The following is a 12,577-nucleotide window of genomic DNA, read 5'->3' on the forward strand; positions in this document are numbered from 1 at the left end:
CTCTGATTTTATGAAGTCTCCTCTCCAAAAGTCAAAGTCTACGCAATGTTATATATATATATATATATATATATGTATAGGTTCAAATGATGAAAACAACAACTTGGTTGCTTTCAATATTGTCATCCACTCACTCCTATTGGCTCTCTCGCACGATTATATCAACTAATAATCAATCATTTTTATTAATTAATTTCATGCTATAGTATCAAAAATATATTCCTTTTACGATTTTGACTTCAATACATACTATTATTAAACTGTAATCCTATAACCAATGTGATCAGAATTATAGTCACATATCGGTTAAAAACACGATAAATTTAACGTTATAATTATTGTGACCAATATGTGATCGGACTGTAATTATGGTTACACATGATCACATTTGGGAAAAGATATGGGTTGAAAACCAAAACAAAAAAGTAAGTATATTTTTTATATAGTGTCATTTCATTTCATTTCATAATAATAAAAAAACTTTAAGATGCATAAAAGAATATCATTCTTTGCAGATTATATATTTTAAAATATTTATAAGAAACATAACTGCCAAAAAAATCAATAGTAATTTATTCTCTATATATATAAAGAATTTGTTTTATAGAGAGTATGGATTTATTAATAATGCATGGACATGAGCCAAGTACAAAACTTGACATAACATTAACAAAAAAAACTAAAAGGAGGGGGGGGAAGAAGAAGGTGCAGCCACAAAAATCACTTCACCAACCTCTAATTAATAACAACAAAGACATGCAACGAATAAATACATTCACAACCTTAATTAAAACGACAGACAAGTTCAGAGAATCAGACACTGAGGTTCACCGGTGACAGTATCCCTTGTCGGAATCTGCGGCGGCGGAGAGTACGGAACCTCCGCCGCTCCGTAGTAGTACGGATGCTGGAAGTAGTTGTACGGAGACGCCACGGCCTGCTGCTGCTGCTGCTCGTACGGATTGTAACGGTAGTTGATGTTATACATATTATACGGCGACGGAGGCGGAGGCGGAGGCGGAGGAAGATTAGGAGCTTCGGCCGGGTAATTATAAGGGGAATTAAAACTAATGGGTATGTTTTCAGGCGGGAAATTATCGGGATTAGTGGGTGGCAGGTTAGGGTTATAACCATAATCCATGTGGATTAGTTGTGCGTGTTTCTTCGCTTTTCGTATCCTCAGAATTATCTCTGGGCTGATTTTCCCCGACACGTACGCTAACCCTCTCGTTGCATCGATCGTGTACGTCACATCTGAAAACATATTGTACATGTACGTATACGTATGCGTGTATACTCGTGAGTTTAAAAAACGAGTATATATATATATATATATATATATATATATATTTGTGGACCGACAACTATATAATTGTGTATGAACAAACCAACTACCTCGAATGCCCTTGAAGAGCTTATGCATGGATTTGTCCCATCCACGACTCTGGGTGTCCAGTCTCAGAACACAAGACTGCAAGAACATGAAGAACAATATCAAGAACTGAAAACGTACATACACATACATGCATGCATATACATACATACATTATACATACATACGTGCATATCACAAAATCGAAACGAAGAGATCATCATATAGACGATTAATATGGGAAATGCGAGTGGACCATTTGGGAAGAAGATCCGTCCATGGAGGATGTTGCAGCAAAATGGATTTGTTTTACGTCGGCATGGATGCGTTTTTATATAGGCTGAGAGAGTTCCCTTTCCCCTTACACGTCATGGGCATGCAGATGCTGATTCATTGGATAATTAAGAGATTAAACCAAATTATAATCGTATTTTTTGATATATGGTAATCCGATTAATGGTGTTAAATACGATTAGCAACAAGCATGGGGAAAGAGAGATGTATCTCATTCACGAAATGATTTCATACTGTTTCTGGTTTCAGAAATATCTCAGGAAACTTCCTCTGATATCATCTCCTGGATATTTTCTGATTATAAATAAAAATATTCCAAAATAAAAGAGCATATTCCCTCTCTCTCTGCAAAGCCTTGAAGAAATGACAAAAAAAAAAACATACTTGAAAAAACACTTTTTTTTCTTGATGGCTCTTGCCAAGAAAGCATTCAACTGTTTCAACGATTCTCCAAATGTTACACCGAAACAGAAAAATTCGACATCTACAGCGACCAGAGAGAGGGAGAGATCAAGGGGCAGGAGGGAATTTGAGCTTCATGGGCTTTGAAAGGGACTTGCAGAAAGAAGAGAAGGCTCCTTTGAGTTCATCGGGGGTCGGGAGAGCGAGAGAGAGCAGAGGAGGAGGAGCTTGGACAGACCCAGTCCGGTGTCTTAACGAGACAGAGTGAGCAAGAGCTGTTTGCCTGTTGTTAAGCCCCTCCAATATGAACGAGAACGCCCCGAAAGTCAGACAGCTTTGTAACAGCGCCTGAGGAGCACCTGCAATAGACGGCCACCATTGAAAACATTACCTAAGGTTCAGCTAAGGCATTAGTTTTCTGGACAATCAGAGCCACATCAATGCCAGGAAACAGAGAAACCAAACAACCGGGATCGGGAGCAATGCCAGTAATCCAGTAGGTAAATGCAGCTTTAAATGAACAAACCAGTGATTGACTCTTGAAGAACTCTGACAAGAATATCTGTTTATGATGTCGGGAGGATGTGTGTATGTATATTCCATCATCAAGTGAATGTGTGAGTCTATTCGCAGAATCTAGATATTCCTGGACGTGAACACAATAATGGTCTCTTACCAGGGAAACTGAGAGCAAGGCCTGTGCAGCACCCTGCAACTCCGACATTAATGGCTGCATATCAAGAACAAGTGACTGGAAATTAGAAACAAAATCCATAATGTACAGATACTATGCATGTATATATATATATATATACATGACACAAAAAAGAGAGAGGTCAGCTGGCAAAATGACAGAGCCTCACCATCGTCTTTTCCCCGCAGTTTCTTCAGAAGGCATACAACCAAACTGTGTACTCCGGACAGAACAGCAAATGTCTAACAAAATGAATCATAACTATTCAGTTGTCCCGAACAAAAGGAACACATATGCACGCAGTATATTGGCGATCATACTACTATTGTGGTTGTACCTTCGCAGACTGGCCTGCATCCACAAACGATCCTCTTAAGCCTTTCTTCTTAAACAATCCAGAACCTGAACCCAAACCTCTGTGGTGAGATGTCGATTAACAGTTCTACCACCTCAACCCACAAAAGTCGGAGGCTAAACCTATCATAGGAGCTTCAACACTGACCAAAATAATCACATACACAACACAACACCACAATGGATTCTCCAACCCGCGAAACTAATACAATTCTGCCTAACAATGCCAAGACAGAAAGTGAAAGTAACCAGATTTCCACGCTTTTTCAAGAGCGGAATGAGAAAAAGCGAGAAGGGTTGTTCTTCCTCGGTAAATATACGCATAATTTTTTTTTTTGCAACTGCATAAACCTCGAGGATCAAACCAATCAAGTATGACCCAAAATCAAAACTTTATCCCTCTAGTAAACATAAATTTCCAGCTTGAAAAGTCCAAAAACCCAAACACTAATGACCCCAATTAAAAAACACAGAATAAATCAAGTACACGTATATATTCAACTACTGGTGTTATTTCCGTTCACAATCGAGAAAAAATTCAATAGAAATAACACTACAGATAGGGAGAGAAGCGAATAGCAGCACCGTATCCGAAGATGGAGCCCATGACGGCGCCACCGGCGGCATCTCCGGCGAAGCGGACGAGGCAGACGGCAGGAGAGGGGATAGCCAGTGCCTTTGAAGAATCATTAGCGTTAGGGTTAGGATTGGGATCGGAGTCGAGATTAGCATCGACATCGACATCGATGTTGACTTTTCCGGCGTTTGGAGAATCTTCGGCCGCCATAGCTGAAGCCCTGAAGGTGCTTTCCGCCCACCTAATCTGATGTCTCACAGCTCCGCAGATTTCAAAAAAGGAAATATGAAATCAGGTTAGTTCTATCTACACAGATACTTTCCAGACGACGTCGTTTTCAGCTAAAAACGACATCGTTTCGGTTATGCACAATGGGCCGATTATTGGGCCTAGATATATGCTTAACACTTATCCATTTGATGAGAGCCCATTAACAGGTAATATTTCACAGTTACGACTTGTATTTTATGTTTTTTACAATTCTAACCCTAATCTTTTGATGGAGAACATTTAGTCCTACATTCTCTGAAAAGTGTGAGACCAAGATTTAAAAAGAACTTTTCAATTAAAGCACACAAAACACATCTACTGACCATACAACAATGGCACATCCATCAGAACAAGCGCAAACAAAAAAAAAACATGACAAAAACTAATACGAGGTAAAAGGAACAAATAGAGTAATGAAATCAAGAGTATAATAGAAGAAGTTGAAGGACCCAAGAAGGGTCTGAAACAAGACAGTGACTTGTAATGACTAATGTTGATCAACTCAGTAATGATCATGGTCTTGATATATCGGCCCAAATTCAGCTCTCCATGCTTGATCATCCTCGTAGAAGTCATCGTAACTGACACTGGTCCTGGTCGTGGACGTGGCCATGGCTGTGGCCGTGGTCGTGCTCATGTTAGGTCCTAATGGTTCAGGTTCTTCTTCCTTGTACCACGGTTGCAGTGCAGAACCCGGTAACCTGCTTTCCGCTAGGTATTGCTTCATGGTGTTCATTTCACTCTTGTGTTTGCTCTTCAGCTTCTCTATCTGCTTCTTCAACTTCCCGTTTTCTTCTTCAACGACGCTGAAACGTTCCTACAGATGGGGTTTGAACAGAATCAAAGAACATCATCAGGGCACGTCATAATCATCACCATAGTTATGAATCTACTTGCCCTTATTCAGAGATTATTTACCTCGGATGCTTGTACAGCTTGTTCAGCTTCTTTCAGCCTGACAAGCACTTCTCCAGCTGCTTGGACAGCTTCAGCTGTGTCTCGGAGCTGAGCCTTGAGGCCCTTGTTCTCCTTCTTCAACATCTCCCTTTCCTTTTCTTTTTCTGCTCTTATGGCTGAGAGCTCGGTTGTAAAGGCTTTGGCAAAACGCTTCCCATGTCGACCTTTGGCTGCTGCTCTTGCAGCTGCCTTCTTCATATCAGATACTCCCGCCATTGTGACATGGTGCTTTTCTGCCAGTTCATTGTACTTCTCCTGTAGCTCTGTGTACTGCTCAATGAATCTGCTGTGACCAATCATCGCTCTACTGAGCGCATCATTCAGCTCTTCAGTGGACCTCTTCTCTTGTTTGAGCTCCATCTCGAGATCCTCTGCATGTCTCCGGTGGTTGTCGATGTCCTGTCTGAGATCATCTGTTAAGGATATCCACTCGCTTTCCATCTCCGTCCACCTTTCTCGTTCTTTCTCGAGGTCATCATCGTTGTTGGAACTGTAGGTGGCGTCCATGCTTTTGCGCATCTGAATGGAGCGTAGCAGCAACGAGGATCTCAGATTCTCGGTGGACTTTGTGGGCTGCAGCTTGCTCTTTAGCTCAGCAATCTCTTTGAGAAGGGCTTCCTTTTCGTTGAGATCAAAGTATGTTGCCTTCACAACCTCTGTCTGATCCTCTCCATCACATGATTTCATAAGCTGCAAGATCAAGAAACATTGTTAAAACAAAAAATCCTCTCTTTTATTGTTACTTTTCGTCAATCACAAGAAACCGGTGTCTCACCTTTCTTGGCTCCTCTTCCTTCTTGTATTGGTCTAACTGTAGAATTATTTAGAACAAGCGGTCAGCAACAGAAATTCAAGCTGTGAGGTTCGATTTTCTCATCAATGAACAAAATTGTTACCAGAAGAGTTAGCTGCTCAATTTTGGTTGCTTGCTCCTTACACACGTTCTTGAGATCTTTCTCACTCATGTTAGCGTCTGTTGCATCATTTCCTCCCTGAAATAGAAGAGAATATTATGTGAATCTTCAAGAAAACTTGTCACACAGATTTATTGAATGTATTCATATCTCGGGCTCTAGATGTATACATACTTCAACCTCTTGGCCTAGGTTCTGTTTGCAGGAAGAGCAGAGAAGCTCAGATAATCCACCTTCTGGCGGTTTATTCTCTGTCAACATCTGAACAGAAGCATTAAGGTTGTCAGCTTCTGGACAAGGTTTCAGTGTCAAGTGCTCGAACGAGAATGAAACTGAAGATCTGTTCGACATCGAGCTCCTTTGATGATAGTCTATTATCTGCAATCCTCTCTGGAGACTGGCAGCTAAAGATTCCGCAGCAGGACCCGGGAACTTCTTGCTCATAGAAGTACCAACCTGCTCCACTTGTTTCATATTTCCAAGGTTGGAGCTTTCAGACACATTCTTATGACTTGCCAGAAATTTCGTTGACGCAGCCACGCTCTTGCGACAGTTTCTGATTTTCGGAGATTCTGAGAAAGTTGGCTCTTCAAGAACTCGGGTCGGTGGCGGTAGACTGATCGAAATGCCACTTGACTCAGCATCATCAAGAGCACCATTCTTGGGTTTCTCCAAATCTTCAGAGCAAATCTCATCGTCACTCATTGACTCTGCTTCACATGAAGCACTTGCAAAGGAAGATTGAATGGAGTCTCTGGTGTTCCCATCACAAGAATTGTGCAACTTTTCAATATGTTCACTCAAATCCCGCACATCACTGTCACCCAAATTCATCTCTTGTTCTTCTGCATCATCTTTGTTTGCACACGACAGGACTAAAGACTGGTTAATACTAACTCTGAGCTGACTCAAGCTATCACGAGCGAAGTAGCCATTTCTACTGCCATCCGGTTTGAACCCATCAGACTTGGTTCTTATGAGTTCCTCCTATGACCAACCAAAAAGCAAACTTGATGTCTCAGCCTGAGAAATACAACTCATACAATAGGTATCAAGTGAAAGTCGCAGATGTTGGATTATAGAAAGACCTTTAGTTGACGAATCTGATCCCCCAATGGCTCGCATTCCTCTGAAATTTCATTTGGTACTGAATTGGTTCTTCGAGGGGAAAGCACAGTCCTTGTTTCATCCTATCGTTGTTTAATCGAAAGTTAGAGACTAACACCTTGTACCCTCGAGAGAGACAGGGCATCTAAAGCTTATAAAGAGCTAAATTTTCACCTTCAATGGCGACCCAAGAGCTTCCTTCTCTTCCACGAAAGTGTCCGATGCCGTTTTCTGGACCTGTGAAAGTTTTCGATTTTAAGCCAATCGGATCCATGGTTCTGTGCACTCGAATCTAACATAAATATAGTCTCCAATAGTTTGGATCAAGCACTTTTCCAGTGAAACAACTTCTGAAGTTCAAGAAACAGACTCTACCGAACTCCTAGATCGATAGTTATGAGCTGAAACCAATTTCTTCCAGAAAGTTGGAGATTTACCTGGACACGGTCTTGCAGATTCGCTAGAATTTCAAGCTGACCGTGGGATTTGAGGATCGGACTCATGGGGGAGGGGGATTTGGGCGATGATTGCTTTGTGAAGTGCGTAGCGTTGCGTTGATCAGCCTGGACGTTTGGATCTACAGGAACTGCGTTCTCGTCGTTGGATCTGAATGTTTTAGAATCGTGATTTGGGTTTGATTTTGGCTTGGCAGAGATGGATTTGGGAAGCAAATTACGGATCGACGAACTCGAAATGCTTCCGAGGAACCTGTTCTCGCTGATCTTCGCCGGAGATTTCATGGTTTTCAGAGAGAGAGTACAAAGAATTAGAGAAATCGAGAGAATTGCTTTCAGAGAGAGAGAGAGAGAGAGAGAGAGAGAGAGAGATTTGAACGTTGTGGAGAAAGGCGAGATGGGAGAGCGCTTTTGATGTTGGAGAGTGTCGATTCGACCGTTGGGAATTTGAAATTTGTTTTTGAATTTTTTAAAAAAGACAAAAACAAGAGAAACCATCATGGTTTGAGATTGAGAACGTGGGATCTGACGGTTTCAAGTTCTGGTAAATGGGCTTACATTTTGGGCCTGTGGGCCTGACTCATATTTAAGCCCATTTAAAGATATAAAAACCGTACTGATAAACTACAAATTAATGAATTGCATAACCCTCAAGTGATAGCTTCGTTTTTTTTTTTCAAAATGTCTTAAGAGTTAGGCGTTAAATTCATTTTTGGAATTGTAATTAATTACATGGTTTTAAAATAGAAAGAAGTTGATTAGTATATTAATCAATCTAAATTTAAAATTGCAAGCAAACTGAAAGGGGGATGATGGGGCATCAAGATGATTGTGACATTCATGTGTTATAATGTCGGAAATTATAATTTGTAATTTTGGAAAGAAAATATACAATTAAATATTGCTGAAAAGGAAAAGAAAAATTTTATTTCAAATTATACAAGCACAAGTGTATTAAAGGGAAAGTTCAAAGTCTGCACCTTTATGGCTCTTTTTAATTTATAGCTTTTCTTGTGGGTTCCACACTTTCCTTGTGTATGATTTTAACCCTTAACATTTTTTTATGAAAAATCTATTTTAACTTTTTTATTTTTCAAAGTCTTCTTCCAATCTTTATTGTTATTATTATTATTATTATCATAATCATAATAATAATTGTAAATATTCTGTGGAGTCACATGTATGAATAATATATCCGGCAAAAAATAAATATATGATAAACTTGATTGGTGGGCCCCAAAGCCCATTAGCTCGGAATAGATAAACGTTAGGGAACGGTACAGTGACAACTTGAAACGCTCTCCGCCTTTTTTTTAAAAAAAAAAAAAAAAAAAAAAAAATCTGCCATACTTACAAAACCACAGGACTCCATTAACGCTTGCCAGCGAAAGCTCCCAGCTTTTTTTTCCTCCTCGAAACAACTTGAGCTTTTTTAGATTTCTCTGTAGCGTTAAGTTCTGTTGTTTTCTTATCTCGAGAGAAAAAAAAAATGGGCCTTTATTTTTTTAGTTTAAAGAAGAAAAAGCTGATAGCTTTCATAATTTCCACGGCCGACAGTGGAAAGTATGTATGGCCCACCTACAACCAGCACAAATGTCGTCTTCTACTGGTCCGCCATTGAAGTGATTGAACGAAGCTTTCATCTTTCATATTCTCTCTCCCTCTCTCTCTCTCTCTCTCTTATTTTCTTCCCTCGTTGGACACTATTTTCTCCGATCCCGAAATTTCCTGATAGTCCCCAACCTTTTCACACAGTTGCACAGTTACACTGAACCGCCTCCCTTTGAAATCTTCTTGCGGTTACTTAATCACCCACGTGCTTTTGTATCTGCTTGCTCTTGTTCACTCTCCTCCTTCTTCCTCTTCGACGACAACGAGGATTTGGCTTGTGTGTTAAGTTGTCTTGTTGGGTTTTGTCGCTGCTGTCAGAGAATTCAGCAGAGTTCTCTATCTGGGTTTGGTTGGATTTGAAGCCCTAGATTCTGGGAACAAGGGCTTGGTTTTCGGTTAAGGCAAGTGTTTGAGAACTACCCTGTTTTCTTTTCATGTTTGATTTTCTGTTTTGCTTCCATTCATAGTGTTGCGTGAAAATACTGCTGTGAATTTATTGGATCAAGAAAAATTCTGGAAACTTAATTTTGGTTATTTGGGTCCCCCTTTTTTGGCTCTCCTTGTTTCCGATGTGCTCAAGGAAGAAGAAAAGTCGTTTGCTTTATTGGAACACGTTCATGAATTGTTTGACTTGCTGCGTCTAATCAGATTGGAACTGAACTGAAAAAACTCATGTTTGGGCACGACTCCAGTTAGACTGAGTCAAATTTCTTTGTTGTTGGATGTCGGCTTTTTGTGAGATCAGCTTGTGAAATGAACTGTGGTTGATGGATGTTGTTCTTCTTGATCCGGGTTTGAGAAGCTTGTAACTGATGCCGTTCTTCTTGTTGATGAGTTGCCATCTGGGATTTGAGTGGCTTATTAGGAGTTGGAGAGTCTCTTTCTGTCTTTTCAAGGAGGAGATTTTGTTTCAACTGAAAAGGAACTCCTTCAAGATTATGGTTTTGACATCAGTCTGTACTTGGGTTAGGTTGGTGGTGCTATTGCAGTTTCAGGTTATTGTCTGAGACCTTTTCCTGTTGATAAGTCTGAGTGTTTTTCTGATATAGAAAAAGTCTTATAGGGTATATGAGAATTGCTTTCACCTTCATTAATCCTGGTTATACTACGCTTAGCCATCCTCCTGATCTGTACTTTTGCGTTTGCAGTGTAGTTCTTGAAACTTCCAATTCATAGCTCGATCTCTGCAATTCGCTTGTTTTGTGATTTTTGTCTGGTTTTCCTTTGTATCTTTATGGTTAAGTCTTTTCTGCTAGCCTTTTTCTTTATTAGATTATGCCATCATGGAGATTATGAATTGGTATTTATGCATGTGGTGGACAAAGATGAGTTTGTCTGTGTGTGTACTGATGCTACTGCACCTCGATTTTCTTGGCTGTGCTTCTTAGGTTTCACGATGGACTCCCCGAAATCTGTTGTTTCACCATTCATGCCCTCTCTGATTGCTGAGACTGAGAATGAGAACTTCATTTCCGAGATTCAGAGCTCTGGTCTCAGATCCAATGGCATTGGAGTCAACGGAAAAGATCCTGTGGGCATTGACCCTCGAGATTGTATAGGCTCTCTGGAGGTTCATGTCCATCAGGCAAGGGACATACAAAACATCTGTATATACCACAAGCAAGATGTTTATGCAAAGCTTTGCCTTACAAACGATCCTGAAAAGGCTGTCTCAACCAAAATCATCAATGGCGGTGGGAGGAACCCTGTTTTCGGTGACATTCTTCAGCTCAATGTCCGAGTTTTAGACACCTCCCTGAAATGTGAGATTTACATGATGAGTAGGGTGAGGAACTATCTCGAGGACCAGTTGCTTGGCTTTGCTCTTGTGCCTCTGTCGGAAGTGGTCTTTAACAATGGGAAGTTAGAGAAAGAGTTCTCTCTTTCTTCCACTGACTTGTTCCATTCCCCAGCTGGTTTTGTTCAGCTGTCTCTCTCCTACAATGGAGCCTACCCTGACGTAATGGCTATTCCTGTTATGCCCGCAACTGTGGCTGTTGATGAAACTACCAAGAAGCCAAAAGGGTCTGAACCAATTCCCTCGGAGCTGGACAAGATCGAGTTTCCAGATCCTAACGTTGTCAATGAAAACGAGATAATGGTTTCTGAATATTTCGGGATCTCTTGTTCCAGCATGGATTCAGAAACCTCTGACAGCTTGGTCACTTCTGATGCCGAGAATCAAGCAAGTGCTGGGACAGGTGTCACTGTTGCGGAAAGCTTTTCAGCTGCAGCTGCCTGTTCTGTCAATGGTGTTGTTCCCAAGCAAGATTCACCTGACAATGGAGCTTATTCTCCTCACACCTCAGCTAACTCGGCTACTTCTGATGCCCCGGCTGCTTCAGACACGCCAAATCATGAACATGTGTCTGATTCAACCTCCGGACAGAAGTCCACAGAAGCTGAGAGCGAGACCTCGGAGATTATGAAACCCATTCTGACTGTGAACGTTGAGCCTGAGCCGAAGGTGGTGCAGCAGGAGATAGTAGACATGTATATGAAAAGCATGCAACAGTTTACTGAGTCACTGGCCAAGATGAAGCTTCCTCTGGACATTGACAGCCCAACAAAATCAGAGAACTCGAGCTCCGAGCAGAAGCTGCAAACACCGAACAGCAATGGGTCCCGCGTGTTCTACGGGAGTAGGCCTTTCTTCTGAGCTTACTCACACTGGTGACATTTTAGGCTTCTTAATGGGGAGAGACTAATGCTAATGATGTAATGTTATTGTGTACTACATGATGCTGCTGCTGCCGCATAATCTTTCCATCTATTGGATGATGATGCTTGTAGATGATGGGAAATCATTACTATTTTACGTCTTTACAAGCTCTGCTTATGCTAGAACTACTTTGGTATATATATATATATATGAACTTATTTTACCTTTAATCATATGCGTCTCTTGTAGTTGCTGTCTTTAACATCATCAATATTGAAATATGTGGAGCTTAGCACTGCGTTTTAATTATTTGTGCAATCATTAAGTGGTGTGATTGTCACTTATTGTTCCCACTTTGTGCCTTGTGGGTCATCCATCATCCAGTTCAAGATCCCATGGATGTGGAGGGAGGCAAAAGGATCCAATTACTCAGCTTTCTTGAAATTCTAAGCAGCCACCCATGTTCTTTTCCATGTTGATCCAATGATTGAGATTTGTGGAAATTCTTGGTCGCCCTTGTTTGGATTCTCTGAATGATGTATCTTTTGGTAACAATGAAAACATATTGTATGGTTTACAGAGAATTCAGTGGAATGGTTATGACTAATCAACTACTTGCTCTTCTGTTCTTGCAGCCAGAGCATCAGAGTGGAACTTGAATCACTTCATGGGCTCTAGTGACCATATGCCGTTTACATATCCAGGCGATGTAGCCGTCGTCTCGGTATCTGACTCGATACAGACCAAACTTGTCAGCGATGTCCTTACCAGTCGAACACCTCCTGTCCCTCAAGAAATCCACAATCCACTGTTGAGCTGCTCTTAGTTCTTGCTGCTGAATGTCTCGTGAGCCACTGGCTCTGCTTCTGCCCAATGCTGCTACACCTATGGCTCCCGCCGCCGGCGGC

General features: G+C 41.0%; 5 protein-coding genes across 5 annotated transcripts in view; 1 reads left to right on the top strand and 4 right to left on the bottom strand.

The window, feature by feature from the left end:
- Positions 1–742: 742 nt before the first annotated feature.
- Positions 743–1,703, bottom strand: LOC104813256 (leucine-rich repeat extensin-like protein 5). The gene is made up of 3 exons (XM_010540823.2): positions 1,629–1,703; positions 1,396–1,471; positions 743–1,254 (listed from the first exon to the last, which is right to left on the bottom strand). Exons 1-3 carry the CDS (start codon positions 1,650–1,652, stop codon positions 806–808), a joined length of 549 nt encoding a protein of 182 aa, XP_010539125.1. The 5' UTR covers positions 1,653–1,703; the 3' UTR covers positions 743–805.
- Positions 1,704–2,047: 344 nt separating this feature from the next.
- On the bottom strand, positions 2,048–3,976 carry LOC104811646 (mitochondrial import inner membrane translocase subunit TIM22-3). The gene is made up of 5 exons (XM_010538408.1): positions 3,702–3,976; positions 3,100–3,164; positions 2,932–3,004; positions 2,745–2,798; positions 2,048–2,427 (listed from the first exon to the last, which is right to left on the bottom strand). The coding sequence occupies exons 1-5, from the start codon at positions 3,901–3,903 to the stop codon at positions 2,177–2,179; spliced, it is 645 nt and encodes a 214-aa protein (XP_010536710.1). The 5' UTR covers positions 3,904–3,976; the 3' UTR covers positions 2,048–2,176.
- A 263-nt stretch (positions 3,977–4,239) lies between these two features.
- On the bottom strand, positions 4,240–7,762 carry LOC104811648 (kinesin-like protein KIN-12F). The gene is made up of 8 exons (XM_010538409.1): positions 7,379–7,762; positions 7,116–7,178; positions 6,923–7,024; positions 6,009–6,821; positions 5,817–5,912; positions 5,696–5,731; positions 4,882–5,610; positions 4,240–4,780 (listed from the first exon to the last, which is right to left on the bottom strand). Exons 1-8 carry the CDS (start codon positions 7,679–7,681, stop codon positions 4,466–4,468), a joined length of 2,457 nt encoding a protein of 818 aa, XP_010536711.1. The 5' UTR covers positions 7,682–7,762; the 3' UTR covers positions 4,240–4,465.
- Positions 7,763–8,763: 1,001 nt separating this feature from the next.
- On the top strand, positions 8,764–11,899 carry LOC104811649. The gene is made up of 2 exons (XM_010538410.2): positions 8,764–9,408; positions 10,396–11,899. Exon 2 carries the CDS (start codon positions 10,404–10,406, stop codon positions 11,664–11,666), a length of 1,263 nt encoding a protein of 420 aa, XP_010536712.1. The 5' UTR covers positions 8,764–9,408; positions 10,396–10,403; the 3' UTR covers positions 11,667–11,899.
- Positions 11,900–12,178: 279 nt separating this feature from the next.
- Positions 12,179–12,577, bottom strand: part of LOC104811650 (protein TORNADO 1) — a 5,150-nt gene continuing 4,751 nt past the window's right edge. The window contains exon 4 of the mRNA XM_010538411.2: positions 12,179–12,560. Within this exon, the coding sequence (XP_010536713.1) occupies positions 12,313–12,560 (248 nt within the window). The 3' untranslated portion in view covers positions 12,179–12,312. The remainder of the gene's footprint in view (positions 12,561–12,577) is intronic.

This window comes from Tarenaya hassleriana, unplaced genomic scaffold (assembly GCF_000463585.1).
Source record: "Tarenaya hassleriana unplaced genomic scaffold, ASM46358v1 Cleome2, whole genome shotgun sequence".
NCBI classification, from domain to species: Eukaryota; Viridiplantae; Streptophyta; class Magnoliopsida; order Brassicales; family Cleomaceae; genus Tarenaya; species Tarenaya hassleriana.

Excerpts from the sequence above, each read along its gene's own strand:
- LOC104813256 (XM_010540823.2), bottom strand. The coding sequence starts at position 1,652 with ATGGACGGATCTTCTTCCCAAATG. Across the intron at positions 1,472-1,628 it reads ACGGATCTTCTTCCCAAATG|TCTTGTGTTCTGAGACTGGA; the intron begins GTCCACTCGCAT and ends ATGTTCTTGCAG. Across the intron at positions 1,255-1,395 it reads GCTCTTCAAGGGCATTCGAG|ATGTGACGTACACGATCGAT; the intron begins GTAGTTGGTTTG and ends ATATGTTTTCAG.
- LOC104811646 (XM_010538408.1), bottom strand. The coding sequence starts at position 3,903 with ATGGCGGCCGAAGATTCTCCAAACGCCGGAAAAGTCAACATCGATGTC. Across the intron at positions 3,165-3,701 it reads GGGCTCCATCTTCGGATACG|GTTCTGGATTGTTTAAGAAG; the intron begins GTGCTGCTATTC and ends GTTTGGGTTCAG. Across the intron at positions 2,799-2,931 it reads ACTGCGGGGAAAAGACGATG|CCATTAATGTCGGAGTTGCA; the intron begins GTGAGGCTCTGT and ends CTTGATATGCAG.
- LOC104811648 (XM_010538409.1), bottom strand. The coding sequence starts at position 7,681 with ATGAAATCTCCGGCGAAGATCAGCGAGAACAGGTTCCTCGGAAGCATT. Across the intron at positions 7,025-7,115 it reads CTCTTGGGTCGCCATTGAAG|GATGAAACAAGGACTGTGCT; the intron begins GTGAAAATTTAG and ends AAACAACGATAG. Across the intron at positions 4,781-4,881 it reads AAGCTGTACAAGCATCCGAG|GAACGTTTCAGCGTCGTTGA; the intron begins GTAAATAATCTC and ends CCCCATCTGTAG.
- LOC104811649 (XM_010538410.2), top strand. The coding sequence starts at position 10,404 with ATGGACTCCCCGAAATCTGTTGTTTCACCATTCATGCCCTCTCTGATT.